The following is a 27,916-nucleotide window of genomic DNA, read 5'->3' as shown; positions in this document are numbered from 1 at the left end:
GAACAGGTTGTACTTACACCGTGACGCCACAATTGGAAGCTCGGCTGGTCCGGATACTGCCGACATCTCTTTCTTTGTGGCGTCCACCATGGATCTCCCTCTCATTGGCGCCCACTGTTCTTTGAGCTCGTGTAACGAATTGGACCTCCTTCCAATACGATGTCTCTGCGACAAGCAATACTGCAGGAAACACTTCCTTCCTGATGACCATGCCTGTCCTATCAATCTTACTGCCACACCGCAACCAGCCCTCGATAAGCTCCAGCGGTGTGCTTCGGTCAATTGCAAGAAACCAAGTCTAGAAGCCTTCGTGAGGAGCTCTGATACAAACCGTGTACCTGCCTTGTGCCCTCGCTGTAATCTCGCATACTGTGCATCGTAAATATCCTGCTCATTATGCCATTTGAGCTTCGTGATCTCACACACTCTCATTTGCCAGTCACCGAGAACCTTCCTCTCACTCTTGCCCAGTGCCGTTGATAGAAAATCCTGCGAAGAATGAGGCAGCTCATGCTCTTCTCACAAAACACTTCCAAGTAGCGGGCAGAACTGGCTCTTCATCAGCCTCTAATACAGCACCCAAGAAACGTCCGACGGACCCCAAGAAATTGGCACAACTGCAAAAGATTGAACTGATGCAGATGCGCCATCGAGCAGTGCCCGGTGACCCCAAGGACAAGCCAGACACGATCTTGATTGACCAACGCTTGCATGTCAAGATTAAGGATGAGGTCGATGCGAAAGGCAAGGACAGAGTATTTTGGTTCCGCAAGGTGAGGCGAATAGCTCCGCGTTGCCAATGGGCTGCAGCGACTCATATTTATTCCAAGACCATTGGTGTCGGAAAAGCCCTCGATCTCCTGACAGCACAACTCGGCAAGACCACACCAGTTCGTCCTTTCACTCCTTCTGACCCTACCATTTGGACACATCTTAATCGTTTCTCCAGAGGTTACGGCTATCGAAAGTTGCCAACAATGGAGACGAGATCACAACCCTACGAAACGACCTACCGCTTGCAGACCAGGTTGATGATGGCACCATCCTGGTGATATCACAAAGCAATGTTTCAGGGTAGAAAGAGAGACCGAAGTTTGCTGGCCCTCCTCGGGGTTCTTACCGGCGCGATCAACAAGTTATCCCTAGGATGTACGTTGCAGCACGAGCACTAATCAGTCTAAGAGCATCCACGATTCATCCGAAAAGATACACTATAAGAAAGTCGAAGATCCCATAGACGACAGAACAAATATACGGTGCGATGAACGGAAGACGAGACGAGAGACATGGGAATAAGCGGTAAATCTCATCATGCGACCAGCGCAGCTAGACGGCGAAGATGTGAGACGTTGAGGTATGCAGGGACATAGGTCTCGAGGCCAGAAACCTCGCGGGGAAGAGGAAGTTCGTAAGGCCCGACCTCTTCGGCCTCGGGCAGCAGTAAGTGGTCGTTACGGTCATTCGCAACAACACGGGAGGCTACGATGCGCAAGATCTCAGGAGAGATAGGGTTCTGCAAGGGGTTTGGTCAGGAAGTGGTATGCATCTAAGCAGGATTGTAAACGTACCTCATAGTCAGCAACGTAGTAGTTTGTGCACATACGTTGAATCTGCATGGGACTGAGCATCCAACAGACATCGTAAATGATCTCGATGTCCGCCGCAGTCGCCTGGAGGATGCTATGAGCTCAAGCTCACTGGAACAATATCAGAGTGCTCACCTTCTTGAGCTGCAAGAGTTTTGTTGCTTGCATCAAGTGTTCGAGTTGTAGTGTGCCCTCTGGCATGTCATGCGACTTGCACCACTCCTCGATGCGCGTGATGTTGTATTGGATTTGCATAGCTGTATCGATATCATCAGTCGTTGATCTCTTCAAGGGTGCATAACAGGCAAGACTTACCTCGCTTCCACGAAGAGAAGTTACGCCTCATCAAAAGGTCATTGAAACTCGTAACACCGATGAGCTTCAGAAGCTCCGTCACCACCTGCTGCACTACGCTCTCCTCCATATAATAACTCTTCAAGCTCTTCCAGACCTTGTTCAGTAGGTTGAGGATATCGTCCATGCTGAACGCCGGCTGGCTATTCGAATTGAAGACGCGGTTGAAGAGGCGCCCGCCACCGTCGCTAGCGATGAAGCCCGGTAATGACTGGCTCTCGATGAGGGCGGGGATGACCATTTTCGAGAGTTTCTTCTTCGTCTCCGTCATCCACGTATGGTAGATGTTGTACTCGAGACTGTCCAAGTCATGTTTGACGACAGAGACAAGTCTCTCATAGTCTGACCAGTCGAATGGACGCACCGCGTTCTCTTCACCAGGTCCGATGCCTTGCAGCATATCGGACTCGGCGACGCAGATGAATGAGAGCATCTCATGGACGTTCGAAAGCCAATAGATACCGGGTATGATAGCATCCTCTCCAGGGAAACCCTATTTGGCATTGTCAGAAACGACCCTACACAGTAAACAAATCTACGCACCATGACATGAGCCTGTACGGTCTGCATAACGTTCGCAAGGAATCGTTCGCTCTCGGGTATAAGACCGTATTTCCACATCTCGTTCGTGACCAAGCTGATGAGGTTGGCAGGGAAGAGGATCTCCTTCACAGCCGAAGGGTTTGTAAGGCTAGGCAGTGGTATCTTAAGACCCTTAATAAGGCCGTCGAGCACATCCTCGTCTAGGTGCTTTATGTCTTGCAACAGGCGAATCTTCTCCTCTGCAGGATCGTCGTAGATGTTCGACAGACCGTTCTGCGCCCGCATCCGCGGAAGACCATCCTCGCCGTTGTAAGCGACAGATACAGCACGGGGGTTGGTATTCTGACTACGCTTGACAAGCGTCATAAGCTCGTCAGCAGACGTGCGGTAGTCGGCTGGACTAATGCCGTATACGCCTGCAGAGCTGTGTCTCCGCTGGTGTCTGCCTGCTGAAGTACCGTTGACGGGCGGGGGGCCTCCATTGACGGTGCCATTCGTAGGATTATTCTCGAGAGCACGGAGGGTAGGAGCGAAAGTGGGCGAAGTGGGGGCGTCGCGAGCGCCCTTGGTCAGAGCATTGAGGGCATACGAGCGATTGAGCTGTTCGCGGAGATTGTTGACTTCGCTCTTGAGCGTCGCGATGACAGAAGGGTCCTCGACAACCCGTGGTGGCGCGGTCTCGATCTGTTTGAGCTGAGCTTCTAGCTGGGCAGCTTGGCGAGCGATCTCGGCCTCCAATTTTTGAACAGCGCTGTCCCTCTCTTCTACGATGACCAATGTAGCCTCGAGCTGCTTCTGAACGTCGTCTTTCTGCCGGATGAGTTCGTCACGTTCTGTGGCAATAGCCTGAGCGACAACCAGATCTGCCTGAAGTTGCTTGCCACGGGCGTCAGCTTCCTCGTGTCGCGTCTGCCAATTCTGTAACTGCTGCTCGAGGATCGAAAGTTTCCCTTGAAGCTCCTTCTTCTCCTGTGTACGTGTTTGGAGGTTCTGCGTGAGCTCGACGACCTTGTTCTCAAGGCGGTACGATATCTCCTTGAACTTATTGACGGAGCGGGCTTCTTGTCGGAGAGCCTTGAGCTGCTTGCGGGCCAGTCGTCTACGAACACAAGACTGAAGATAGATGACGTGCTTGACATCGGTGTTGAAGTGTCGCCGCACAAGCCTGGACAGCGTTGTTAGCATAGAATGGCCGACCGTTAATTCGTGGAAGAACGCACATTCCCCTTAAAAGGCTCTGCAAGTTGACGGTAGCATGTCGATGACGTTTCTCTTTGAATCCACGTCGGGCCTGTGCGCCACGGACACCTGGGTGAAAAAATGAGGATCACATGGAATATCGGACTGACGATTCCTAGAAGCTTACGACTCTGGAAGCGAACGATAGCGGTCCTAATATCCGTGAACTTCTTCCGTTGAACAAACCTCCTAGCCATCTTTTGCAACCGAATGGCGACAGTCTCCCGTCGAACGAATTCGACCAAACGCCTCGCCATGATTCCTCGCCACCAAGTCTGTATCTTGATCGTCGCTGCACGCAATTCTCGATAGTGCTTGACAGCCATGTGGCGACGCATGTTCTTCTGAACAACAGTGACCATCGAGTTCAGCCTATCCGAGCGCAGGGACTCGAGCGCGGCGAGCATGCCTGCTCGGAAGAAGATTTTGGTTTTGCCAGCCTGGTACTTATCAGGGTCGTTGATAGTAGTGTCGAGGATCAGTGAGCAGAGCTCCCGGAGCTCCAGCTTCTGAATCATGGGGCCCCAGTGCGCGGACGACACAAGCATGTAGTACCTACACGAAGTCATGATGAATACAGTGAAAAATGACGGGAATGGACGACTTACCGCTCCGCAAACTCTTCGTACGTCCATCGGGTGGGATAACCAGCGCAACTGATACGAATGGTCTCTAGCACACCGCAAGCACGAAGTTGACTCAAAACCTGTTGTGGCGTGAACCTCCAGGCTTCCTTCTGCTCGTTTGGTTTGATACAACGGATATAATGGACGTTCGTGATGCTGAGCGTGTCCATAAGGTTATTCAGCGACGCCTTGAAGATTGAGGCCTGCGTAGGCTTCCTGACCGCTCCTCCCGGTCGCTTAGCACCGGCGTTCGAGCCACCAACGAGCGAAGAACGTCCGGGATCGGGAATAAGGGAAGCGCGACGTGAGCCACCACTAGCAGAGTCAGACGCAGAAGGAGAGGCTGGGTTTGGGCTGTCTGGAGGCTTGGCAGAAGCGAGAGCAGCGTCGAGAACTTCGCGAAGGAAAGGATTTTTGGTCGAAGCAAGAAGATTCATGTGTTCATCGGGAACGGTATCACGATTCTTCTCCAGGAAGCCGTCAACTTCGTACGTGACATCCAACGCGTAGTGGGCGATGGTGAATGCTGAACTGCCAAAACGGGGCTTCTTGAAGACATTCTTATATTCGGGCTTTCCGAGTTGGTTGTAGAGCTTCTGAAGGAAGGAGGCATCAGAACCGGAAGGCATGCGAGCCTCTTCATCGAGAAGAGCGAGTACACCCAGCTTGCTCTCGATGACATCGATACAAGGCTGGTTGTCTGAGAAGTCGATGAATGTCCAGTTGATTTCTTCCTTGACGTATTCCTCTTGTTCCAATTTGAAGACGTGTGCATTAAACTGAATTCAAGTTAGCGTGATGCAGTCCGGGGAGGAACAAATGTAAGATTACCTCTTGTTGCAGCTTTTCGTTGGCATAATTGATGCTGAATTGCTCGAAGGAATTCTGATCGAGAACATGTGAGTGATTGACCAGTACAGAACATATGAGCAGTGTCACCGACCTTTTGGAAGTGCTCGAAACCGTAGATATCCAACACACCAATAAACATTTCTGCCCGCCTCTCTGCCTCACCATTCTCTCCGGCAAGACTCTCATTGACGATCGCGACCAGCCACTCGAATAGACAAACGTACACAAACTTGGCCACACTGTCACGAACAACGGTCGCCTGTGCCGCATTCAAAGAGCTGATGATCTTCTCTGAGCGGGTCGTAATCTGCTTCTTGACAGTCCATTTCTTGAATTCGGCCTTATCGACACCCAAAAATCGGGTGGCAAGGAGTAACGCAGGGTCATTGTCGTCTATCGAAGAGTCGTTGCGCAAGGCTGTGATCTGGACGTTCCCGAGATGGAGGAGTGCGGACAGCAGTCGGAATACCGCCCACTGCTTTTCGATACCAATACCGATGGTGGACAAGGCGTGCTGTGTTTGACGGAACTCCTCTGCATCATCCACGCCTGCGATTGGTGTAGAAGACGGGCCACCTTGTTTGAGGTAGTGAAACTTGTTGATGTCGGAGTCAAGGCCAAGATCTTTGCGCTCCTTCAGCGGTGCGCCAGCACAGAGTTGATAGAAGATGTGGTAGTTCCGCTCGGTAAGTGGTTGGAAAACAATACGGGAACGCTCCAGAAGGTAAGTCCGGATGCGAGCACCAACGATTTGCTGTTTGCCATCGAACAAGATCTGAAACGCGAGATGAGTATGTTTCTGTATCTTGAAACGAGTCCCTACATACCTGGATATACTTTCCAAAACGCGACGAGTTGTCGTTACGGGTCGTCTTCGCGTTACCGAACGCTTCCAGAGCAGGATTAGTGGCAAGAATCTGCCGCTCGACTTCACTGGACTCGTCCAATGACGCTTTGGTCCTTGCTTTGGTAGTGGACTCCGGAGGATTGACGGAGGCAAGGTAACGCATGATGAATTTGGCCTAGAGGAGGTGAATCATGATCCACGAGGTCAGGACTCGACGATGTGGATGGCTTACAGATTCTGTCTTCCCGGCACCACTGAAGAAACACTATAAGACAAGACTTGAAGTAATAAATAAAATACACTCACCTCTCTCCGGAAACGATGATGGTTTGGCCCATACCTTCTTTCATCATGGCTGTATACGCGTCCTCCGCGATGGCAAATAGATGGGGTTCCAATTCCCCTCTCCGTCGACCGCTATAAGCCTGAATGATCTCGGACCCATAGAGAGTAACGCGTTGAAAGGGGTTCACGGCAATGAGGACGATACCACTGTAGGTGTATATACTATGTTGCGCGTATCGATTCCGAATAGTGTGAAGCACTGGATACAAGTTGACTGCTTGCCGAACGCAAAAACTCGTGCAGAACACGCACCTGAAGGCTCGTTGAGGTGAGAGAGAGTAGCTAAATCATCTGCGGTCTCGAGCAAAGGAGGGTTTCGTAGCGGGGGCAAGTCTTCCTTGCCTGCTTTGATGTCGTTAGCGGTCGTGTCAATATTAATTTCCTACGTTATAAGTGACGACTGAGCTGAGATTTTATGAATCGCGAGTCAATGCGTGTTGACGGACCTTTCCCCGCTCGTCCACGAAGGACAGCTTGATCTTGTCGTCGGTCTTGACGACGTTGGTAACCTCTGCGGAAATCCAGCCATGGTCCTTGTCAGCGAACCAGACCCTGGTCCCCTTGCTGTAGATGTTCTCTGCCATCGTCCGTCGTGGCAGAGGGGCGTGGTTGTGAGGAAGGGAAGCAGGCAAGAACAGAAGTACGAGCGCACTGCCCAAATCCAGTCCCTCGCTATACTACGAACACGTGATGCCACGTGCGCTCCCCGTCGCGTCGCGCACTGCGCAGCTCCATGGACCATCCTTCTCCACTAACTTTATCCTGCTTTAGAACCGTCTCAAGCTTCTAGGTATCTTGGACCCGGCCACCTCCTGCACGACATGCACCTATGTCTACATTGCACAAATTATCTGCTATTCTCTCAGTAATTCTGACACGGCGTGTCTGTGCTCGTTTGTTATCTACTTTCATATGTTCGGTGATTATCGTCATACGTCCTTTTTCTCGGTTCGGAGGGGATTATACCTTCCTGGTTTTGACGCTTAAGGAGCTCGTATTCGGCGTGCAGAAGAATATTGCACAACAAGTCGAAGCTACTGGTGATCTTTTTTGTCAGACTGAGCTGTTTCTTCTTGATATCCTAATTTACTTCGTCCGCTTAGTTCTCAACCTTGGTGGTGCTCTGGTCGCCATCTCGGTCTCGACCTCGTCGCGGTATCTCGCATCCCTTCTTCCTGACGATTCCGCTCGCGCAAGGACCATACCTGCTGTTTTCTTGATTCTGATCTGCTTCGTCGGTAGGTAGGCGATTCGTCAATGCCTAACCTGCAGTTCTGACTCGATCTATAGCGGGTTACTGCAAGAGCCGGTTGCCCCGCCTTACCCTGTCCGCACGTATCTCTTGCTTGGTTGCCACCTGGATTCTTACCACAGATGCTGGCGAAACAGAGGTATGCGACCATTTCTCGCTCAAGGCCTAGTACTAATGTTTTGGTCAGGGAAAATTTGAACTGTCCACCGATTTTATCTGGATTGTTTTGTGCCCTGCCATCATTTGCCTCCTCAGTGGGATGCTCTTTCTCACATGGTACTCCACCAGCTTCGCGAGGGAGGTTGCGTTAGGCATGTCGCAACTCCACGACAGCCTATCGCTGGCCCTTGACGAGGGTTTGGGACACGAGAGCACCGATGGTTCTCTGAAATACGGTCCTGGTGGTCACAGGCCCATCCTCGATGCCGTCTTGAAGCGATCAGTCATGCTCAACGCCTCATACTCCCAAGCGGCCTTTGAACTTCGTGTCGGCCGACTCAGTGGTTCGTGTTCGAACCCCACAGTTCCGTTATCCTCCATTTTTCTGATCTGTCCACTTTTAGTCAAATCGATTCGTCCGTTCATCAGTATCATCGAGCACCTCCGTCGTGAGATGTCTTCGCTTAGCGGAGCTCTAACAGGCTGCGTTCAATCCCAAACTATCACCACATTTCGGAGTCCGGCTCTGAACCTTGGCCATGCGATTCTCGATGCTATGAAGATAGCGGAAAAGTCCGTTGTCGCCTGTTTTGAACACTCTGTGCTCCACACCGTTTCATTGTCATCGGAGAAAGATTTCATCGCAGATGCACAAGCACAGCTGATAAAGGCCAGGGATGGAGTTCGCGAAAACCTAAAGCGGCACCTTGACGATATTGACATTAGTCACCGTTCTGTCCCAGGTGGGATGAAGCTCTCTAAGGAGTTATCGGATTCCTGCTCTTTCATGATCTCTCTACTACAAGTACGTGGTCACAGTGACCGCTGGATCACCCAATCTAACTCTTGTTCACGGCTAGATGGCTCATGAGCTTCGCCATGCACTCATAATTGCTCACAATATGACAACAGTTTACGACAAGTCCCGCACCCGTCTGTGGTACCCTCGCTTAACCTGGGCCTGGCTCGGTCTCCCACCCTCTACGATGATAAATGACGAGGACACAATACCAGAAGAGGTGCAGCATCGACATGTCGATCCCGAATCAGCTCTCAGTCTTGCAGAAGCTCGACAAGGTATCGCCGAACGAGCATATCCTGGAATTGATCCTCATAAGATACCCGTCACCGAAGTTCCATACAAGAACAAACCGGGCTTTCACATACTCCATCTCGGCTCATGGATATCCGGCTTTTGGGCAGCAAGGAAGGTGTTACGGGCCCGACTCGCGCTCTCCAAGTTTTTGAGAGTCATACACCATTCCAGCCATATCAAACATGCGACCAAGAATGCGGTTGGAGTTGCGTTACTGAGCCTTCCGGCGTTCCTTCCCATTGGGAGCCCAGGTGAGTGCGAACGTTCGAGTGTAGGATGTCCCTAACAGCTCTATAGGACAGCGATGGTTTACGTATATACACGGACAATGGGCGATCATCAGCTACGTCTGGGTTCTGGAGACAAATACTGGTGCGACTTGGCATGTTGGATATCTTCGAATAGTAAGATGTCTCTGTGATTGTAGATTTAAGACTCACTGATACATTTTCCTTAGTCTGGGACTATCATCGGAGCTGTCTACGCTTACGTCGTAAGTGGTGCATGCATCCCCTGACTTCAGGAGACACTCATGCCTTCGTCGCAGACGTGGCTCATTTGCCATACTAATCCATACGCTCTAGTCCTGTTTGTGACGGTCAGTTATTTTAATATGATGTGCCACATGGTACTGAATACCCCTCAGGTTGCCGATCTGCCTTTCAGCTGGATTATAGTGAACACTTCTATACCTTCACTTGGAGTTGTGGCGTGTGTACACCGTTATTCCCACGTAACGTTGCCACTGAACGCTGTTTCCCTCACAGTAACATCACTCTACCACCTATTGTTTTTGCGCGTTATTTGAGCCTGTCTTCGACCACTCCAGTAGTTGGTGAGCAATGACTCTGTACCGGCCTGTTCTTTTCTCACATATATCGATGTAGTTCTCGCTGCATTGAGAGCACTTACGATTGGAGTCGGCATTGTTGTTGCATTACTTGTGAACACTCTAGTGTATCCACGTCACTGTCGGGTTAGTCCTCAATATTATTCAGTATCATGTGGTAGCTAATATTCATCACTTGCTAGGTTTTGTATCTCTCAGATTCAAGTCGGACACTCAATCTCTTGAGTCAACTGTATCTTACTCTTGGGCGGTGAGTCAAATCTGCGCTTTATGGCTATTACAATTCGCACACTCAAGGCCGTCTCCAGTGATCTTTTCCAGCGTCACTACTATCTCACTCCTGACAACCGCCAAACCGCTCTCAGACTCGAGCAGCAAATACGGAGCGCACTATACCGACTGTCTCTTCTCCTGAACGCTATGAACGATGAACTAAGCTTGATTCCTGTCTGTATCTGCACATTTTCATACGTATACATGCACTGACGACGGACGCAGAAACCTATGCGTCAATATAGGAAAACCCTCACCCAACTTCAGACTATGCTAGATTTGATGACGGGCCTGCGAAAAGTCCGCGAGAACATACCAGTCAAGGAAACCATATCCACTGTATTTTCAGAACGTCGTGATTTTGTTCGTCTCTTCTTTCCTAGCAATGCCTACCCAGCTCACGGTCTACCTTTCCTTGCCGTTAGGTCTCTTGTATCTGCCTATCCCTACACGCCTGTGAATTTTCTTTCCGTTGCCGACGTCCACTCCCTCAATATCTTCCCTCCTCCCGACACGCCCTCAAAACGCTTGTCGGCCACATCGAAGACTCGATAAACGAAGCACGCGCCCGGGATCCCCGCGCCCTCGGCCTCCCCCTCATCTATTCCCTGGCCGAGATCGAATTTCTCAAGAATATCGTTGACACGATGGAAACCCTGCTGGATGTTTCGAGAGCACTCTTCGGGACGGCGGCATGGTTGACGGAGGAGCCAACGTGGAGGACGATAAGTGTGAATGATACAGAGGACTCGAACAGGGGCTGGTATAGCACTTTGTAATAATTCCATGCAGAGTATAAGCCATACTTTCGGCCATCATCTGCATATCGTGTATCTCTACGAACTTATGGCTTTATCCTGCACCTACATACATTTTTTTACGGCGTGATACTCATCAATGGAATAGACATCGCATGCATGGAAAGCACTCATTTTGGAAGGACGGTACCTAAAGCATTTCTGCTTTCGATGTGGAAGGCACACTAGTATACAAGAGAAGGAGGAGCAGGTAAACTTGGCAATGCCAATGACGTGGAGGACCTTTCGAGGAAAAGAGTACGCCTAGGTCTGCCTCACTCCTCTTCCTCCTCATCTGAGAAAGCCCTGCGTGCAGCATTTCGAGGGCCTCGTCTCGCTGTGCGTATCCGAATATCTTCCTCCTCCTCGCTCTCCACCTCCATATCGGCGTCTTCTTTCTCTTCCTCTACATTCCGAGCTTCGTCACCGGCCTCCTGCTTCTGTTGAGCTTGTTTTCGTCTCTCCTCCTGCTGACTGATTTTCGACTCCAACCGTTCCAACTCATCCTCTGAATCCAGGTCCTCTTTGCGCCTCTTCTTTTTACGAGCGGCACCACCATCGGTCGAACCACCTCCACCCTCTTCCTCCGAGTCCGCCACCAAAAAGTCGTCTTCCTGATACTCCCCTCCCCGTCTCCCCTCCTCTGGTGCACCTGCCCTCCTCTTCCTCGGGCTACTCTCACCCTCGGACTCCGACAACTCGAACTCCGCCTCCTCTTCATCGTCATCGCTCCACATATCATCCCCGGCCCTTCTTCTTGGCGCTGCTCTCTTCCTCCTCTGTCCCATTCTATCATCAGGGTCACCCCTGTCCGCCCTCGACTTCCGAGGCTTCTTCGACGCAGCCTTCATGAGCTCCTGCTTCTCCTTCTCCGGATCCATCTGGGGGTCGTCCGCCAACCGCATCCTTGCTGTCTTGCTCTTCTGCCCTACAGCACGCACGAGCAAACGATGAGTCTCGGATTGCATGTCGGTCGGTCGGAGAGACATGTATCCAGTAATGATGGCTTCAGCCTGGAGGATCTCAGCACGCTTGTGTTGCGCGACGAGATACGTGAGACCTTGAGATTTGGCGGTACGGGCAGGTTTTGTTGGGGACTGTGATTGAGACTGAGAGAGTTGGGACTGATATTGTGAAGCGCCTAACGTATGGCGAACGGAGGCAGCAGAGTTGTCGATCACTTGTGACATGTCGAAGTACTCTTTGCCCAGCCGCAGGCTCGTGGTGCCGTCCGACCATTTAATGACGCGAGCATTTGATTGACGTCGCTGCGAAGGTGAAAAGGAAAGGCATACATGAGATAGGTAAAGGAGAGAATGGTGTACATTATACTTACATCTTCACCGTAGTCATCCTTTACCCATCGCCAGCGAATGGTATTCTCCACGCGAAGCTTGATGCCCATGTCTCGTTCCTCAGGTGCCTTGGGAAGCGAAGACTCAGCATCCTCATCTTGCTCCGGTCCAATGTAAGTGTCTCGGTGAAACGGCTTTGAGTCTACTCTGACAAAATTAGGCATCCGAATGACCCAGTGCTGTCAATCAACGACGAAGTAAGTAAGTAGTTCATGGGTACGATGAGGGTAAGGACGCACCTGACCGTCCGAGCTCTTAGGCACCGGGATGTTTGGGATGTTGACTTCCGCCTGGAGCAAATTTTCGACAACGGGGGGAGCTTCGTCTTCCTCCTCGTACTCCAACTCCTGCCTTCTCTTGCGAGCGGAGGATGAGAGACCCTCAACAGGGGAAGGAGATTTGGTTTCAGGGCCGGTGGTTGTACTATGATTATTCGGTGTATTAGTCCTCAGTAGCGAAAGCAGTTGCAAGATTAACATACTCGTCCTGTTTAGCATTCTCGACCTCATTGTCTTCTCCAAAGAGGTCGCCCATTTCCTGGTCCTCATCCTCGTCGCCTTGGCTGGCGGCGCCAGGGGTATCCATATCGACATCTTCACTTTGTATCACAGGATCGTCTGTTTCAGCTTTTGGTTGCTGAAAGTTTAAGGCAGGAGGAGGAGAAGCGAGCGCGCCAGCAAGGGAAGACATATTGAGCTAGCTGCGATCTATCTTGACCAGAAGTGCGAGGGCCACACCAGTGACAACGCTCGTCGCTCGCCTCGCGCTGTCCGGCATTTGCCGTGCGCTCGCGCACCACGTGATGGACGCGTTGAGCGCTTACAAAAGGCGGCGCGTCCGCTTCTGCTTCCTGACACCGTCCACCATCATCAAGCTCGTCGTCCGATCTGTCGAAGACCCTCCTCGCCCTAGCTGCCTTCGACTTCCTTCGTATTTCGGCGTCGTTGAAGCTCAGTGCCTTTTCGATGACCTCGGTCACCCGCTCATGACGTGTCACCCGCTCTTCCACAAACCGTCCGCCTCCTTAGCCAACACTATGCATTCCATGTAACCTATGGAATGACATCTAACCTAAGTGCTTATGGGTTCGTCCGTGTTTCTTTTTGCTCGAGGTAGTTTCCCGTCCCGTTCGTTCCTTATGGCCTGACGACAGCCATTTGTCGATTCTTATCCAATCCGATGCGCGTCGATTTTGGGTGTCTGAATTCGAATTACGCGTCGTGGCAGATGCTCTCTGCATGATTTTGAGCCTTTATCGCTTGCATCGACTCCTGTGCTGTCATCCATACCATCTGCTTAAAGGTGCTTAGTTGTCCGATAACAGCCATTATCTCTCTACCTGACACACAGATCCCTGTCCGTGTGGCCTCGGGACCCTGGTTCTTGAATGAGCCCGTCGCAGTCTACACATACAGAATGCCCCCATCGCTCGCCGAAAATGATCTTCGGGTCAAGATTAGGTCGAGGATGCACGCTTTCATGTAGACCCGACGGCTCTCGTTCTTGATAAGGAAGGCCACACCGGGATGACACGGGATCCTAGGGGTTATGAGGGATAGTGACTGCGGCACTCTGCACTCGCGATGTGTTCTACTGTATTGTACGTGACATGTACAGGACGAGTGGGTTACGCACAGGCTCATCATCGTGCGGGAGCACCGTGTCTGGCGACCAGGATACATACAGACTTCTTCGCGAGGTCTTACTTCCCTGGTGTCGTTCCGTAATCAGAATACTTGCATTGCCGTCTTCGCGTAACGGATTGCTGACGAGGTTCGACGGGCGGACGGACGAGAACTACTGCTCTGCGGAGTGCCAAACGAGCTTTCCGCACAGAACACAGGCAGCCCGAGTCTCAGACTCTTCCCGAGTGTTTGCGTTGGGCAGTGGTCATAGGGCTGCTGTCCTATTGTTTCGCTCGAACCCGGAGATCTTTACGTGGCTTTACTCTCCGTGGGCCATCTTATCCGTCTCGTAGCTTTTCTTCACAGAAATGCGACAAGTCGGTTGAGGGAGGGGTCCTAAAATTAAATTAAACTGCATGGCTTTGGAGATTGGCGGGGCGTGGGCCCAAGGGTGGTCATGATTCGCCTGAGCATAGGGAACACACAGAAAAGCACTGGCTGGACGTCGTGATAGTGTAGGAGTGTCGTGCGTCAGGTGCTTTGGTACGAGACGAGAGGGATCGTGACTCTTATAGCGACTTGTTGTGTGGTGCACAACTAGGGGATCCTCTAGCACATTCATCCACCCCCAACTGTCGCCCTTCCATCTGCACACAGGAAGGCACACTGCGTTATCCTCCACCCAACCGATTGGCTTCTCATCGAGCATCCCAATTACCTTGATGCCACACTCGTGACAACCACAGGCGTTGAGCTTGCTGCAGACGCATCTTGGGCGATAGTGGGTTCATTCTCGAGGCCTCTGGGTGCATCGTTGTCATACAGCTAGGACTGCTAAGACCTTATTCTTCGAGCTTTCCTTCCAGTCCTCGTTTGTGCTCTTCCGTTCTCCAGTGGCTCTTCAGACCTGTTTCTTCTCAGTCACGCGGGCCTCGCTTTGTTGACCCACCGATCTGCTAAACCTGAAGCCGTTGTTTGTGCCCCGTCTCATCGCCCCGATGGTCTCCTTTCCTCCACGATGCTACTCGCTTCACCCGATCAGAATTGTGTTCCCCACGGGGTTTCGCAATAGAGATCCGTTCTCGCTCTCGATTCGTGGTGAATGCAGCTGGCCGTGTGTTGAAAGCCCGTCGGGTCTCCGATTGGACGGACCAGCAGGAACTCCGGTCTTTGGTGTGACGCAGTCGTGGCGAGATGCGTTGTCCTCGGGTCTGATCGAGGAAAGAGGTCGCCGCTCGGAGCACGTACAGGAAAGACACAGCGACTTCTGTGGGTTCGTTCAGAATAAGCGAGCAGAGCTCTGTACGCTCGGTTCGCCGAACGAGACGAAGTCACCCGGAGTAGTCACGCGTTTGTTCTCCGTCCCAAGAGCAGCAAAGTTCCGTCGCGTTCAGTTGTCTTCAAGCCGAAAGGTACGATGTGGTGCGCGATGGGTAAAAGGGTTGTAAGGTGCAGGGGGTGCATCGGTGCGAATAAGCCGATGTGCTCCTGGAACCGAAGTCGAGAGGGAGAGTGGCGGTGGTGCGAAAGCACTGGTAGCGTAGCGGGGGAAGTCCACTTCGGTGGCTTGGAGAGCGAGGTGAATGTGGTGTCACCAAATTTTTTCCAAACCTCCATCGCTTTCGTAGTGATGATTGTCTTTTCGTTTCGCGTATATTTTTCCTTCAGTAGGCCAAATGATCGGTTCTTTTGCTTGTATGCGCTGTATGTACCCGTGGTCTCTTGAGGCCACGGAACTTGCGGTTTTGCATTCCCGTGTGAACCGTGATGGTATGTACCTTGTTGGAACCTGCTTGCCAGGGATTTGGACCACACGTCCAGTCAACGAGGTCGTGCGAGCGTGCTTGCCGATCATAAGTGAGGCGGATGTTGTGTACATAGTAACAACAGGGAATGTACAATATATATTGAATGTTACTGCAGTACATGTTTGAACTACATAGCTAACCAACACTGATAACGCACGCAAACGTTAAAACGTCGCGCAAGGTTGCAAGCGGAGGACTGCTAAGAAATGTAGATGTACCGCAAGCTGATGCTTCCAGTACCGCGCCTCCATGGACGCGACCGATATCATCCCCGGTTCGGTTTGCTACGGTATTCCATACGAGCAAGACCGATGGGTGTGGGTAGGGCGAACTCGACAGAGACACCTGACTGTCGAGCGGTGTGATCTGGTACCTGTGGGTAGGATTGATGGCCGGGGGTGGTTTCAGATGGCGAGGGTACAAGTGAGGGTGCTCGTTTAGAACTGGTCGAGGAGACTCAATATGCGCGCGGTCTGGGTGCAGAGTGCTTTACATGGTGCGTATCAGCATTCCAGTCCCCCACTTTGAGCGTTTATCGCTGTCCGCTGAGCGTAAAACATGAGATCAGATAACTCACCTGGCTCTCAATTCCCGTTCACTTCATGGAGCGCAACAGAGTTGTCGGGGATAGCAGAAGACTGTCCGTCTGTGCCCGTATTGGGGGTCGTAAGATGTTCTGCAAGATCTGGAAAAGTTTGAAGCAAAGCCTCGTCGAAAAGAGCTCGGTATGACTAGAGGAATGATGAAAGCTGTCGAATCTAACGCTCGTAATACATTGACAGACTGAGAGCGCACCTCGATTGCGTTGATCTTTCCGTTCATGAACTGGTTCTCAGTAGCCGCTCGCTCTAGCCCGTCCTTCGTAAGGTGCGTCGGGTTGCGTCCGTTGTCGATGTCAGACATAATCTGAATGGGTATCATGGTCGGTATATGTGCTGCCATATCGTCTATCATGCTTAAGTGGTGGACGACCTCATTTCTGTGACGCGAAAGTTCCGTTTGTTTGGTTACATCGTAGGATACGCGATACAGAGAGAAAGACGCACACGCGATGTCCGACTTGTTTCCCGGACCCAACCTTGTCCTTCTCTTTCGTCGAGTCATTGACGACGGTCGTGCCAAGATTATAGAGAGCATTGGCGAGACCGAGAAGCTCCAGCTCGAGATCGCCTTGTGGACCACTGGGCGCTGGAGATTGGGATGAACGAGGAGAGTCCGGTACTGGAGGAGGTGGTGCCATCGAGAGTTGAACAGTGCTAGATAGGCTATCGAGGAACCGTAGAAGAAATCGAGAGGGAGAAAGTCACAGAGTGCTACTCGGTCAGGTTCAATTCTTGGTAGTTCTTGGTGTGAGCAGAGAGGTTCGCGATAGTTCACGACCGGTTTCTGTTTGCTCTTGTTGAAACCAGAGGCCGACGCCCCCCGCGACGCACCGAGCCGAACGCCCGGGGGCGTGTGTCACGTAGTGTGGCACTGGTGGCACCCCTACTTATCCGACACTGAGTAGTACTTGTAGTTTATTTTTCGAGACGAAGAGCATGAGCAGATGTTCAACGAAACATGAACAACACCCCTATCGAAAGCAAGCATTTCACTATTGAACGAGCAGCCAAGTTACAAAGCATGGTATCAAATTTCGACACAGTGTATGATGATGAGCGCCTCGCGCGCCGATACGTGGTACAGAGCAAAAATGGATAACGCTTGGATAGATAGTAGCAAAACAAACATACTTAATCTACAGAGCAATACCATCAGAGTCATATAATTCTGGGAAGAATGGCAGAAAAAGAACTCACAGATGAAGACTTCATTGACACGACGCCCCAACCTTATACTCTTACAACACATGACCTGCTCCGCCCTTGCACTTAATCACAACTCGATCTCGGTCGGAAACGCTCCATTTTGGTCGTCATCGTCTGCCAACTGCGAGGGCTTCAACATTCCAGGAACCCGAGCAGCCGCTTCTCTCTCCACCTGCAACTTTCTCTGTGTCTCCGCCTCTCGTTCGTCCAAAAACAGGTCGGAATGTTCTCCAGCGAACTCCTTGAGCTGTATGAGGAAGTCTCGGAGCGCAACCTTAAAGTCGCTGTAGTCTCTTGTTTCGTGGTATCGCGACAGATTTGCGACGAAGGTCGTGATGTTCTCCCTACAAATTATGCAAAGATTCAGTACGATATTCAGTTGGAACAAAAAAGGGGTATGAGGTACTCACTTTGAAGTGTGAGGAAATGCCGTAATCAACAAGTTTGCGATGTACGAGCGAATGAACTCGGCGTTGCTCCTGAACGGCATGCTCTCATCGTACAATGGTCCTGGAATCCTGTTGGTCTCGACCAGATGGATCAAGAGCGCCAGCAACTTTGCTTGCTCCCTGAACCCGCTCTGGTGCCCACCGTCTGTGAGGACGTAGAAGACCTCCTGGAGGAGGGTGATATAGTACTGCTGGAAGAACGGTCGCGCGAAGGTGCTATCATCAACCATGGATGCAAAAGTATTCACGAGCACGGTACAAACTGCAAGAGGACAAGTCAGTTCGAAGTAACAAGGAGGATTGAACAGCCGACTTGCGTTGTAGACCAGTCTCGGAGACGTCCCTTCCGGTATGCTTCATGGACCATACTATGCTGTTCATGAAGGCCTTGTATTGAGATGGGCTGAGCTTGAGCAATGCTATCATATACAAGTCGTCAGTCATGAAGGACTTGTTCGAGGGATGGGAGTTCCGCAACGTACGATGGAAGCAATGAGTAGTCAGTGAGCTCAAGAGCTTGAAAAGATTTAACCGATGCTCTGGATATTCTACAAAGTCCTGCTTGATCATATCCAGCGTGGGCTCAAATACGCCTTCAAAGATGGCAGGAACATATGGATGAATCCGAGCCTATAAGCACCCTTTGTCAGCTCTGATAAGCTTCGAAATTGACCACAATGGTTGACTTACATCCAGCTTCGTCACTACCACCTCCAATGCCTCCAGAACCGCCGCCTCCCTTGTCGATGGTGGATTCTTCTGGTAATCAGTCACGATAACGTCGAGGAACGGCGGGATAAAGTGCGTGCCAAGGGTGTCCAGGTCGACTGTCACGTTCTTCACATAGGTCTGCACAAGCTTCAGGATCTCACGCTTGACCGTGCGCGCGTATCGGACCCGAGGTGTCTTGGCCGCGATTTCGCCTACGGGCACGCACCGTGTTAGCGTGGGGGATGGTGTTGGATGGCTTACATCACCGGTAGTAGAGGCGTTGGGCGGGACGACGAGCAAGGTAAGAACATCGGCAGACCGAGACTGACCTTCGTTTGCCATTATGTCGACTATGACATCGCCGAGAGCGCGATAGAGTTTGAGTATGTCGAGATAGATTGTTCCGAGGTGATTGGTGAAAGCCTCGCCTAAGGAGGTACATGCAGAAACATACGAGCGCAGAACGTTGGCCAATATCTGGAGTGTGTCGGTCTTGAGGAGAACAGTGACATCCGTCGATGATTCGGCTAACATCTCCCACTGTCCGCAGCAAAATAATGAGTACTGGTCACTAGGAGGGGATCCCGCAAAGGAAGGGATAGAGAGGGAGTGGTACGTACTGCAGCTGTGGGAAGCTCCATGAGCTTGGCGATCATCCTCTCCCGCTCAGCCTGATTTGGATGAGCAACGATGATGTATCCCACTGCCTCGTAGAAGGAGTAAACCTGGGCAGGGGATAGATCGGCTGTGACGCGCTGCAGCATAGAGAGGATCTCCAAGATGAAAGCTTGTCGCTCGCCCTGCTGCCGAATGACGAGTGGGCGATGACATTTCTGCACAATTTTCATGAAGGTATCTATGGCCATGTCTTGGACACCTAACAAAACAATTAGTATCCATGGAACGAGAGAACGTATACGGCGAAAACTCATACCTTCGTGCGTCTCGTGCATGAACTCGAATAACTTCTGGATGACGGTCTTGAGGAACCGCCAATGACCCCTCAAGAACCGAGGATATTGCCCCACAATGTACATGATGGCAGAGGCGACCACAACCTTATCGTCCTTCCCCCTCTTCATCTCGCTTAGCCCAAGCAGGCTCTTGATCACCACAATGAAGAACGATGTTTCTTCTTCAGCCTCTACAACCAGTTCAGTCAGTATCTAGTCCATGCAGAGTTGCGAAATTCCAACAAGAGTGCGTACCCATAGTCCCCGAGATACTCCCAATAGCCCAACAGAGCCTATTTAGATTGTTCCAGCTCCACTCTGAACCATCAATCTGCCTGCCAAGCTTCTCAGTCAGGATATTCTCCGTTTCTTTGACGCCGAGATGGGTGAGATAGACGAGCAGTTGGCGCATGGAGTGGTAAAGAGCGATAGTATCTGTTTCTTGAACATGTTCGCGCACCATCTCGCCGTCTTCATTTTCGACCACGAGGACCTGTAAATTTCGTTAAATAGCTGGGTCTGGAGCAGAAGAAATTTCCAGAGTACGAACCTCTTCTGGTTTCGCCATGTTCTCAATGACGACCAACCTCAACTCGGACAGCACATCTGCGTAGACCCCTAACCTGATGAAAGCGATCGCCTCCGACCCTGGTGCTGTCGCCGTCATTTCACCCCCTTCGTGTCCGCTGGTGCTTCGGGATTGGAGGTAAAGCGGGCCAACGAAGCTGACCCAGTACTCGACACAGATCTTGAAGATTTCCCTCTCGTCTACGCGTGAGATTTTGAGCAGATATCCGTGTGCAAGTTTCAGTGGATCAAAGTCCTGTAGTAATAGCGGTGATCCTGATGCTTGGGATGTCTCGACGAGATTGAGGTGGCGCGACAGAAAATTGCAAAGGAATAGAGCAATAGATAATATGAAGTCTTGATTTTCCGTCGAGGACTCGGAATATGCGGCGGCGATGTCAGTCGAGGGAGGGATGAGGTGTGTGAGGGCCGTGATGACACGGTAGAAGACTTGCATTATGTGCTCTGTGTGCGTAGGTGGTACGTCAAGCGAGGCCATCTCGGCAAGGCATTTGATAGTAAGATTCCGGAATTGGGGGGCTTCAAGGTACTGTGAGATGAAATGTTATGAGCTGATGGTAATTGACTCGTTTTGAAGTGACGAAGGGGAGGAAGTGTGGGGTTCACCTTGTCCAAGAGACTATCTACCACGTCTGACCTGAACATGTAATCCACCGACAACCAATTCAGAAACCTCAGCAGCGTCCCCAATGTGGCCTTGATCAAGCTCGGTTTCGTCGCCTCTTTCAACACCTGCGTACACAGTGTGAAGATCTCACTAAACTCGTTCGCGAACTGCGTCTTCAGCTTCGCGATTTTATCGTGCGTCATCTGGGACGACGAATAGTCGAAGATCTCTTCTGAGAGGAGGCGTAGGATGTGCATGTTGTTTTCGCAGAGCGAGAGTGAATTGTGTGAGGACTGGATGAGCTCAGGCATGAAGGTGGGCCAATCCTGTGGCCAGTCTTGTTTGAGGATCTGCAATGTGGCGACCATGAATCGTTCAGTGGCACTGAGTGTCAAAAGGGGAACCATGGATGGTCAACATACCTGAACGAGGGCCATGTTGAGTTTGTTGAGATAAGTCTTCTCTCGCCGGGCTGTGGCCTCGTCTGAGGCGATTTGTACGTTGAGATTTATGACAAAGTTTCGGACACCTGCGTATATTCTGGTGAGCTCCCAATGACCCACCACTAACAGTATGAATGAAGCGCACCTTGTCGTTGATCCAACGGTAGGGCTTTCCACCGTGTATTGACGAGCTTCTCCAGAATCTGCAAACCAACGAACTACCATGGAAAAAGTATTGATCCGAGCGCTCAGGCTATAGGTACCAGGTATCTGGGTGGCAGGTGGCGCACCTTGCTCTGCGGATATGAAGACCGCTCCATAATCATAGGTACGCGTGTCCATGCATCTGAGTGCTCTTGGAATTGGGAAAGTACCCTTTGGGCTTGTTGTTGCTGAGGTGGTGGTTATGTCGTGATAAGTATGGTGGCCCAAGCGTCAAAGCGAGCATAGTCGACAGCACAACGGTCGCTTACCTGTTCGCCTCCTGAGCCAGAGTAGAGTGCCACAATGACTATGTCAAATAGCCCGACATCCAAATCTCTCGAGAAGTCAAGGATCGCCTGTGATTGTCGCAAATAACGAATGAGTAAGTCGCAGAAATGATGTCGGAACAGGCTCTGTACCTCCATCGTGTTATGACCCTCGGTCCTACTTAGTTGTGGGTATATGCAGTATATGCGGCAAGCGCTGCCTGTACAACGGGCAAGATGGGCAAGTTGGGAAGTTGTCGTGAAGGACGATGGACGTAACGGAAGTAAAAGTAGCTGATGGGACTACCAAATCGAACATCTATTGTTCGATCACGAGCCAGTGTCAGGATCTTATCTTATCTGCATAGAATACCGATGCCGCATCGCCGGCGATCTTGGCTTCAACTCTTGCTCCTTCACGCCGACGTTGACGATCTTGCACGCCCACCAAACTACACGCTCTCTGTACCAACTACCCTACGTTCTTTCTTATACACAGTCTCTACGGGTCCTGCTCGCTTCCTTTCGTCATGTTACGGCACGACATACTTCGTGGGTCTTGTTCTGGCCCTTTTCAGTGCTGGTCTCATCTGTTTTGCTCTCGTTAGCTGTCGCCATTGTCTCCGTTCTATGCACGCTCGCTCTATTTGGGCTACTGCTCCAACTTATCCCCATGCTCGTGCGGTTCCTTCGTCGACGCAACGGATCACACATCGTCGATATCGAGCATGCGCCCCGCAGCAACACCGGCTCCACCAGCGGACTCCACACCTTCAAGACCAGCGCGTCGCACCATCAAATCTCGCTTTCAGCATCGTGTCCTATTGTCGTAGAGCTTGAAGACGACGAAGGGGAGAAGGGAGAGTGGCAACTTGTGCTGACCCCCGCCACGCCACGGAAGGCGAAGGCTGAACGGCTCTGAGCATGGGTCTCGGCCTCATCTAACGTCTTTGGCTTGGCGTACGCAATGTATTTTATCTCGGTTTCTATTTTGGGCGGGATCATCGAAATGACATCAGCGCTTTGACCTGACGACGTTTTGTGCGGTTGTTGTGCGGCTACGGTGCATACCCGCTGTCGTGACATCATCCATTTCTCCCAATAAAAGTGCAGCCAGGTATGGACACCAACTGCACGACGCGTACGCTCCCCAGACCCGAACGCCCAACGCCAGCCAAATCTTCGCCATGTACGGTCGCAACAACGTGAACGACCCGAGCAAGAACGCCGCCACCACCGGCGGCACCATTCCGTTCAGCGTCGGAGCTTGGTTCAGGCTGCATGGCCTCGATCTCCTTACCATGGCTGCCATGGGTGCTCTTGGTCTCGGGATCTATGAAGCCTGTCAGTTCAAAGCCCCGATGCGTACCCTGCTGTAGTTGAACTTAGAACTGACTTCGCCGTCGTGTGCTCTAGCACCGGCTCCTAGTCGTTCATTTCCCGTATTCTTCCAGGATGGTCAGGTTGTCTACCCTCAATTTGCCTACCCTATTCGGAAAGAGGTTGTGCCAATCTGGTATGTTTTATTTTTTCTTCCTTCTCGAGTAGACAGGCAATTGATGAGTGCATGGACGTTTAGGTTGGCCGCTCTGCTCGCTTTCATCGTGCCTTTCGTCTTCTTTGTTCTTTTTCAGATTCGGAGGCGCAGTGCCAACGACTTTCTGACTACGAACATGGGTCTTCTCAAGAGTTTGATCACTGCTGCTGTCTTCCAGGTACATCATATCATAGAAATACATATACCTCTTCCCTGACATCTGCGATCCAATAGGTCTGGCTCAAGTGGCTCATTGGTGGCCTGCGTCCCCATTTCCTCGAAGCTTGTCAACCCAACCTCACCCAAGGTTCGGCACCGAGTGGTTCAGGGTTTGCCTCCATTATGTACGATCGCACTATCTGCACGGGCGACAAGGACACCATCGACGACTCGCTCGAGTCTTTCCCGTCCGGTCACTCGACAGCTGCATTCGCCGGCTTCATTTACCTTTCCCTGTATTTTAATGCGCAACTTAAGGTCATGAGCGCACACAACCCTGCATACTGGAAAATGATCTTGATGTTTTCCCCGATCCTCGGTGCAACACTGATTGCAGGAGCATTAACCATCGATGAATGTACGTCCTCCCCTTCCTTTAACCGTCTCAATAAATTTAGAATGATTCTCATCACCTGTCCTGCATGCATCACAGTCCACAACTGGTATGACGTAGCCTTCGGAGCCCTCATCGGCACCTGCACCGCCTTCGTCGCCTTCCGCCAAACCTTCGCCGCCATCTTCGATTTCCGGTTCAACCACATTCTCCTCCCACGACACACCTCCCTCTTCCACCGTTCTCCCCTCTCTGGCGCTGGCTTGCCTTACTATACCTACCATGCACCCGCAGCCGCAACTGGCCAAGATTTGCCGTTCACCCGGGAGGGCGGATGGGCGATGAACCAGGAGTCTTATGTCGGAGCTCCGGGAGATGCGACGGTCTTGATGGGCGGGGCTGGTGGTGGAGGGCTTGGTGCGGGCAATGGCGTTGGCGGTGGATATGGCCGTCACGGGTATGGACATGGTAATGGAGCCGGTGCTGCAGGGCCCGCGACGGATGGGTATCCACCGAACGCAGCCAGTCGCGTCTAAGTACTTCGCTCTTCCTTCCAATTTCTTGAGGCTCCGTGTTTCATGCTTTCGTTTCTGCATGCTAAAATATCTTCAAAGGCACCCTTACCTTTCACACACGTCTTTCACTTTCACGCATACACTATTGACGTTCTGCTACTGCGACCTGCTTAGGACTCTCACGAACACGAATTGTTACTCTACGTTTTTCTAGTCGCACACGATTGATATCATGATATATGTACGATAAGATGCGGATACCCTTACAATGCCCTCCAATTGTAATCCCAACCACCTATAACCGACAGCAGCGAGGCTATGCTGGCTACTGTATTGGTTCAAGTTCAACATCGTCGAGGGTCAGCGAAGTTATGATTTGGTTGATGTCTGTTTCTACGTGATGGTTGATAGTAGCAAGTGTTGGTGACCTCAGATTAAAAAAGGCAGCCTCGAGGGAAAGCGATGAGAAAGAAGCAGTCATATCCATGGCTTCCAGTAAAACTGCATCAACGGTTCGCTGGTCCGAGTAGTCCATCTCGTTCTGCGTCAACAGAACGATATTTCTATCTGAAGGTATTCTCTCCGTTTCGAGCTTGAGGATCTTTGCAGGCTCTGTCGTCTGCCTCGAAGTGGCGGTCAAGGCATCAGAGGCGAGCGAAGAGTTTCGAACTTCGAGGGTAAACTGGGACCAAGGTGGTCGTGGTCGGTGTACTACGAGTGCGCTGTGATTGTCTCTTGGTGTGATATCATGGTGCGGTGTAGAAACCGCAGGAAGGGAATCCGGAGAGGAAAATGGTCTAGCGGCGTAGTTCGACGGTCGAGGAATGATATGTGGAGTAGGTCCGTGACTGCCTGAGATGTCGTATCTATGTGTCGCAGGATGCAGTCGTGCATGACCACAGTAATACTCGGATGCAGACGCATGTGGAGGAAAAGGGTGTGGACCGTGGCGATGTAGCGGTCCAGGGAATGATGCACTGCGAAGCAGCAGGAAGGAAGCCAGAGCTCTTGCCATCGTTCAACGGCTCGAGTGGCTTGAAAAGTGATGTTAGTGATAAATGTTAGAGCAGGGTAGAAGGTAGCGCAACAGCGGTCGGACGTACGAGTCTGGTAGACTGGGTAAGACCCGCAATAGTCTCGAAATCGGGTGAGTATTGTTCGTTTCTCATCATTTTCTGAGTCAACCGAGCCGCAAACAGATAGGACGTAAAGCAAGATGAAGCAAGCGTTTAGAAAAGGGCGGAATGATAGTGGAAGGCCAATCTGATGGTTAGGTCAAGAGGAGAAAGGGAATGCACAATATTAGAGCGATGCAACTTCAAACTTGAAGTTCGCTGCCAGGCAGTTAAGCTTAGTGCGTTCACCCTGACACTGCGCAACAAATCCGTTGATTAGTTGAACATCAAGACAGACGGAAAGGAAATCAGACACGCAGAGCCTGGGTGTATGAGGTCGATGTGTCATCGACGTGTCAAGAAAGAAAGACGTTACCAAAAAGAGGAACAATAGGTGGCGTAAGTTCGTAAGTACATACTGACGCCACAACCGACTTAATCCATGTAGGTTTCTCGACATGTACGCAAGGAAAAGTAAGTATTCAAAGGGGAAACTCGAGCGTATGCTGTTCAGTCAAGCTAATCACCTGGACCCAACGCCTTTCAAGCATATGGGGCCTGTAGACTGTAGGTATTTACTAGTTCGACCTCGCCACACTCGAACATATCCTGACTCGGGCGTATCATTTATATTTATCAGACACAATATGCAAAGAAAATACGATCGCTAGATAAACAGACAAAATTCGACACAAACAGCTCTTACCTCCCTGAATGACCGGGCTCCACCAGATAGCCACCCAGCTCGACGGTAATCATCTTCTAAATCCGGAGGTAAACTCCGATGTAACACATCTGACACCTTTTGCAGCTTCAATTTCTCGAATTTCGTCGTCCATGAGAGAGGTATCGAGGAAGAATATCTCGACGGGATCCAAGTCAGGGAACAGATCCGATCTCTTGCCAAAGAGCGTGATCAGGAGGCTACTGTGCAACTCGATGAATGGCGCGGGCGGGAGGAAAATCCGAAGGATGACGAGCGCGGGGAGGGCTGTGGATCGTGGCGAGTACATGGATTGATTTTCATCTGTGCTTGGCGTGTGTAGGGACTGCAGGTGGTCATGCCATGCTTCCACAAAAGTATGTGCAATCTTGCCCACGAGATTTAGATATCGAATGCGCTGCATGGTCGAGAATATCGCATTTGCGTCGCTCGGGTGGATCGTGCGATCGCCCGTGAGAGAAACCGCAGTGAACGTCTCTAATCGGAACACCTTCAGAGAATGCACCAGACTGAAGTTCCATGCGCGCTGGTGGGTACTGACGTGAGAACTGAAATTGATCCGCAATTGCAGGTTATTGTAAGGATCGTCGACTCCAGCGCGACATATGCTCGTGTTGACTAGCAAGTCGCGAACGTCTGTTTTCCATGAGATAGCAAGGTGAGTATCATCATCACTGGATGCGACTTGATCGTGGCGAGTACTGATGACCTGGAGTAACGTATCGACCTCGTCCGGGTACGAATCGCCACTGTGCCAGTAGCATTCCAGCTCAACTTTTGTTTCGGCGGGTAGGACGAGAGACTCCATGAGTTTCGCGAGTGGCAATGGCGCATCGCTGCTACGTAGATACAACAGATTGGGCATGTTGACTGGATTGTGGTGTACGGACGACGTCGTCCAATCGTTGTAGACGATGTCGTGGTGTCTCTCTTCCGGAAACGTGAAGCTGAGGTCGAGGGATTCGAGGGAGGGCAATTGTCGCAGAATCGTGAACAACTCATCTGGTGTGGGCCGAGAGGCCACATTCAGATCGACCTCGAGGACCAGCGTGATCAAGTCCAGCCGAAACATGCGACTCGTCCACGGGAAAGTGCAGTCATACAGTTTGAGCACTCGCAGTTGAGGGCAACGTCCAGAAAAAAGATCGTCAGGGATCTGACACGTCCCTTCAGATAAGTCTTCGAGCCACAAATACTCGAGCATAGGTAGCTGAGGTATTCGGTGAATACTGGAAACGAGCTCCGTGAAGATGAAGCTTATCAGGTCGATTTCGAGCGTCTTGATATGATTGAGGTGAGGAAGAACCGCTTCGAGTCTTTCCTCATAAAATACATCACCCACGTCGTCGTCGAAATCGCTATGTAGAGCGATGGTTAACGGGGCAGATTTGGAGCGCTCAAAGGAAATGTGCCTCCACTCTGGGCCCCGATAGAACATGATGTCCGTCCATAACAACGCGCAATCAAGGGCTGCCTCGCGCCACAGATGACATACGTGAGTGATAGAAAGCCAGGTAGGATAGGCCTCGTCGTCTGGTAATATGTCGCCGTACTCGTCGGGTTCGTACAGTACGCTTTCGAGATCGGCAGCGGGAAAGAATAGGAAGATGGACGTGAGGACGGAGAAGGGCAGACGAGAGATGGGTGCGAGATCGTTGTGACGGCGTCGTAGTTCAACGGTGTCGTCGTTTTCATTGTCGATGTTGTCGGGGGCGATGTGGTGCATGGGTGAGTGGAACAAGGGGGTTGCCACCGAAGAGAGAAGCGTGACACGGTCGGAGTCGGCCAGCCACTGGCCAAAGCAGGCCAACGCCCCTTCCCTTCTTTCATCGACTG

The 27,916-nt window shown here is 51.3% G+C and overlaps 8 protein-coding genes across 8 annotated transcripts; 4 read left to right on the top strand and 4 right to left on the bottom strand.

Annotated features, from left to right (window-relative positions):
- Nucleotides 1–88: 88 nt before the first annotated feature.
- STEHIDRAFT_51503 (uncharacterized protein) lies at nucleotides 89–1,052 on the top strand (the record flags this gene model as incomplete). Its single annotated transcript, XM_007300412.1, has 3 exons — nucleotides 89–378; nucleotides 440–773; nucleotides 831–1,052. The coding sequence occupies 3 exons, from the start codon at nucleotides 89–91 to the stop codon at nucleotides 1,050–1,052; spliced, it is 846 nt and encodes a 281-aa protein (XP_007300474.1).
- STEHIDRAFT_75333 (myosin 5) lies at nucleotides 1,020–6,989 on the bottom strand. The gene is made up of 15 exons (XM_007300581.1): nucleotides 6,839–6,989; nucleotides 6,645–6,774; nucleotides 6,354–6,591; nucleotides 6,280–6,301; nucleotides 6,028–6,222; nucleotides 5,292–5,975; nucleotides 5,180–5,233; nucleotides 4,331–5,127; nucleotides 3,850–4,277; nucleotides 3,704–3,791; nucleotides 2,484–3,648; nucleotides 1,902–2,433; nucleotides 1,722–1,843; nucleotides 1,569–1,670; nucleotides 1,020–1,513 (listed from the first exon to the last, which is right to left on the bottom strand). Exons 1-15 carry the CDS (start codon nucleotides 6,974–6,976, stop codon nucleotides 1,310–1,312), a joined length of 4,899 nt encoding a protein of 1,632 aa, XP_007300643.1. The 5' UTR covers nucleotides 6,977–6,989; the 3' UTR covers nucleotides 1,020–1,309.
- Nucleotides 6,990–7,174: 185 nt separating this feature from the next.
- Nucleotides 7,175–12,811, top strand: STEHIDRAFT_137899 (uncharacterized protein). Its single transcript, XM_007301379.1, has 19 exons — nucleotides 7,175–7,432; nucleotides 7,496–7,630; nucleotides 7,683–7,783; nucleotides 7,832–8,147; nucleotides 8,208–8,608; nucleotides 8,664–9,150; nucleotides 9,197–9,303; nucleotides 9,357–9,392; nucleotides 9,447–9,497; nucleotides 9,546–9,610; nucleotides 9,667–9,734; nucleotides 9,787–9,875; nucleotides 9,932–9,999; nucleotides 10,058–10,196; nucleotides 10,248–10,385; nucleotides 10,448–12,087; nucleotides 12,156–12,355; nucleotides 12,416–12,597; nucleotides 12,656–12,811. The coding sequence occupies exons 1-16, from the start codon at nucleotides 7,222–7,224 to the stop codon at nucleotides 10,799–10,801; spliced, it is 2,766 nt and encodes a 921-aa protein (XP_007301441.1). The 5' UTR covers nucleotides 7,175–7,221; the 3' UTR covers nucleotides 10,802–12,087; nucleotides 12,156–12,355; nucleotides 12,416–12,597; nucleotides 12,656–12,811.
- Nucleotides 12,812–13,539: 728 nt separating this feature from the next.
- STEHIDRAFT_137898 (uncharacterized protein) lies at nucleotides 13,540–16,955 on the bottom strand. The gene is made up of 4 exons (XM_007301378.1): nucleotides 16,654–16,955; nucleotides 16,403–16,586; nucleotides 16,185–16,338; nucleotides 13,540–16,094 (listed from the first exon to the last, which is right to left on the bottom strand). The coding sequence occupies exons 1-3, from the start codon at nucleotides 16,845–16,847 to the stop codon at nucleotides 16,192–16,194; spliced, it is 525 nt and encodes a 174-aa protein (XP_007301440.1). The 5' UTR covers nucleotides 16,848–16,955; the 3' UTR covers nucleotides 13,540–16,094; nucleotides 16,185–16,191.
- Nucleotides 16,956–17,205: 250 nt separating this feature from the next.
- Nucleotides 17,206–21,893, bottom strand: STEHIDRAFT_93531 (uncharacterized protein). Its single transcript, XM_007301377.1, has 16 exons — nucleotides 21,790–21,893; nucleotides 21,640–21,726; nucleotides 21,457–21,558; nucleotides 21,312–21,384; nucleotides 21,146–21,252; nucleotides 20,723–21,073; nucleotides 20,079–20,645; nucleotides 19,784–20,021; nucleotides 19,510–19,719; nucleotides 19,196–19,452; nucleotides 18,555–19,115; nucleotides 18,347–18,494; nucleotides 18,182–18,283; nucleotides 17,826–18,126; nucleotides 17,407–17,759; nucleotides 17,206–17,345 (listed from the first exon to the last, which is right to left on the bottom strand). Exons 1-15 carry the CDS (start codon nucleotides 21,793–21,795, stop codon nucleotides 17,483–17,485), a joined length of 3,387 nt encoding a protein of 1,128 aa, XP_007301439.1. The 5' UTR covers nucleotides 21,796–21,893; the 3' UTR covers nucleotides 17,206–17,345; nucleotides 17,407–17,482.
- A 273-nt stretch (nucleotides 21,894–22,166) lies between these two features.
- On the top strand, nucleotides 22,167–22,558 carry STEHIDRAFT_154333 (uncharacterized protein; the record flags this gene model as incomplete). The annotated part of the gene is made up of 2 exons (XM_007301376.1): nucleotides 22,167–22,188; nucleotides 22,245–22,558. The coding sequence occupies 2 exons, from the start codon at nucleotides 22,167–22,169 to the stop codon at nucleotides 22,556–22,558; spliced, it is 336 nt and encodes a 111-aa protein (XP_007301438.1).
- Nucleotides 22,559–22,823: 265 nt separating this feature from the next.
- STEHIDRAFT_129313 (acid phosphatase/Vanadium-dependent haloperoxidase) lies at nucleotides 22,824–24,262 on the top strand (the record flags this gene model as incomplete). The annotated part of the gene is made up of 5 exons (XM_007301375.1): nucleotides 22,824–22,980; nucleotides 23,053–23,152; nucleotides 23,216–23,351; nucleotides 23,408–23,750; nucleotides 23,826–24,262. 5 exons carry the CDS (start codon nucleotides 22,824–22,826, stop codon nucleotides 24,260–24,262), a joined length of 1,173 nt encoding a protein of 390 aa, XP_007301437.1.
- A 1,661-nt stretch (nucleotides 24,263–25,923) lies between these two features.
- STEHIDRAFT_166673 (uncharacterized protein) lies at nucleotides 25,924–27,806 on the bottom strand (the record flags this gene model as incomplete). The annotated part of the gene is made up of 1 exon (XM_007301374.1): nucleotides 25,924–27,806. One exon carries the CDS (start codon nucleotides 27,804–27,806, stop codon nucleotides 26,112–26,114), a length of 1,695 nt encoding a protein of 564 aa, XP_007301436.1. The 3' UTR covers nucleotides 25,924–26,111.
- Between the last annotated feature and the right edge of the window lie 110 nt (nucleotides 27,807–27,916).

The sequence above is a fragment of the Stereum hirsutum genome (assembly GCF_000264905.1).
Source record: "Stereum hirsutum FP-91666 SS1 unplaced genomic scaffold STEHIscaffold_3, whole genome shotgun sequence".
Taxonomy (NCBI): domain Eukaryota; kingdom Fungi; phylum Basidiomycota; class Agaricomycetes; order Russulales; family Stereaceae; genus Stereum; species Stereum hirsutum.
The sequence above is the reverse complement of the archived record's forward strand: the minus strand, read 5'-3'. Positions and strand labels throughout refer to the sequence as shown.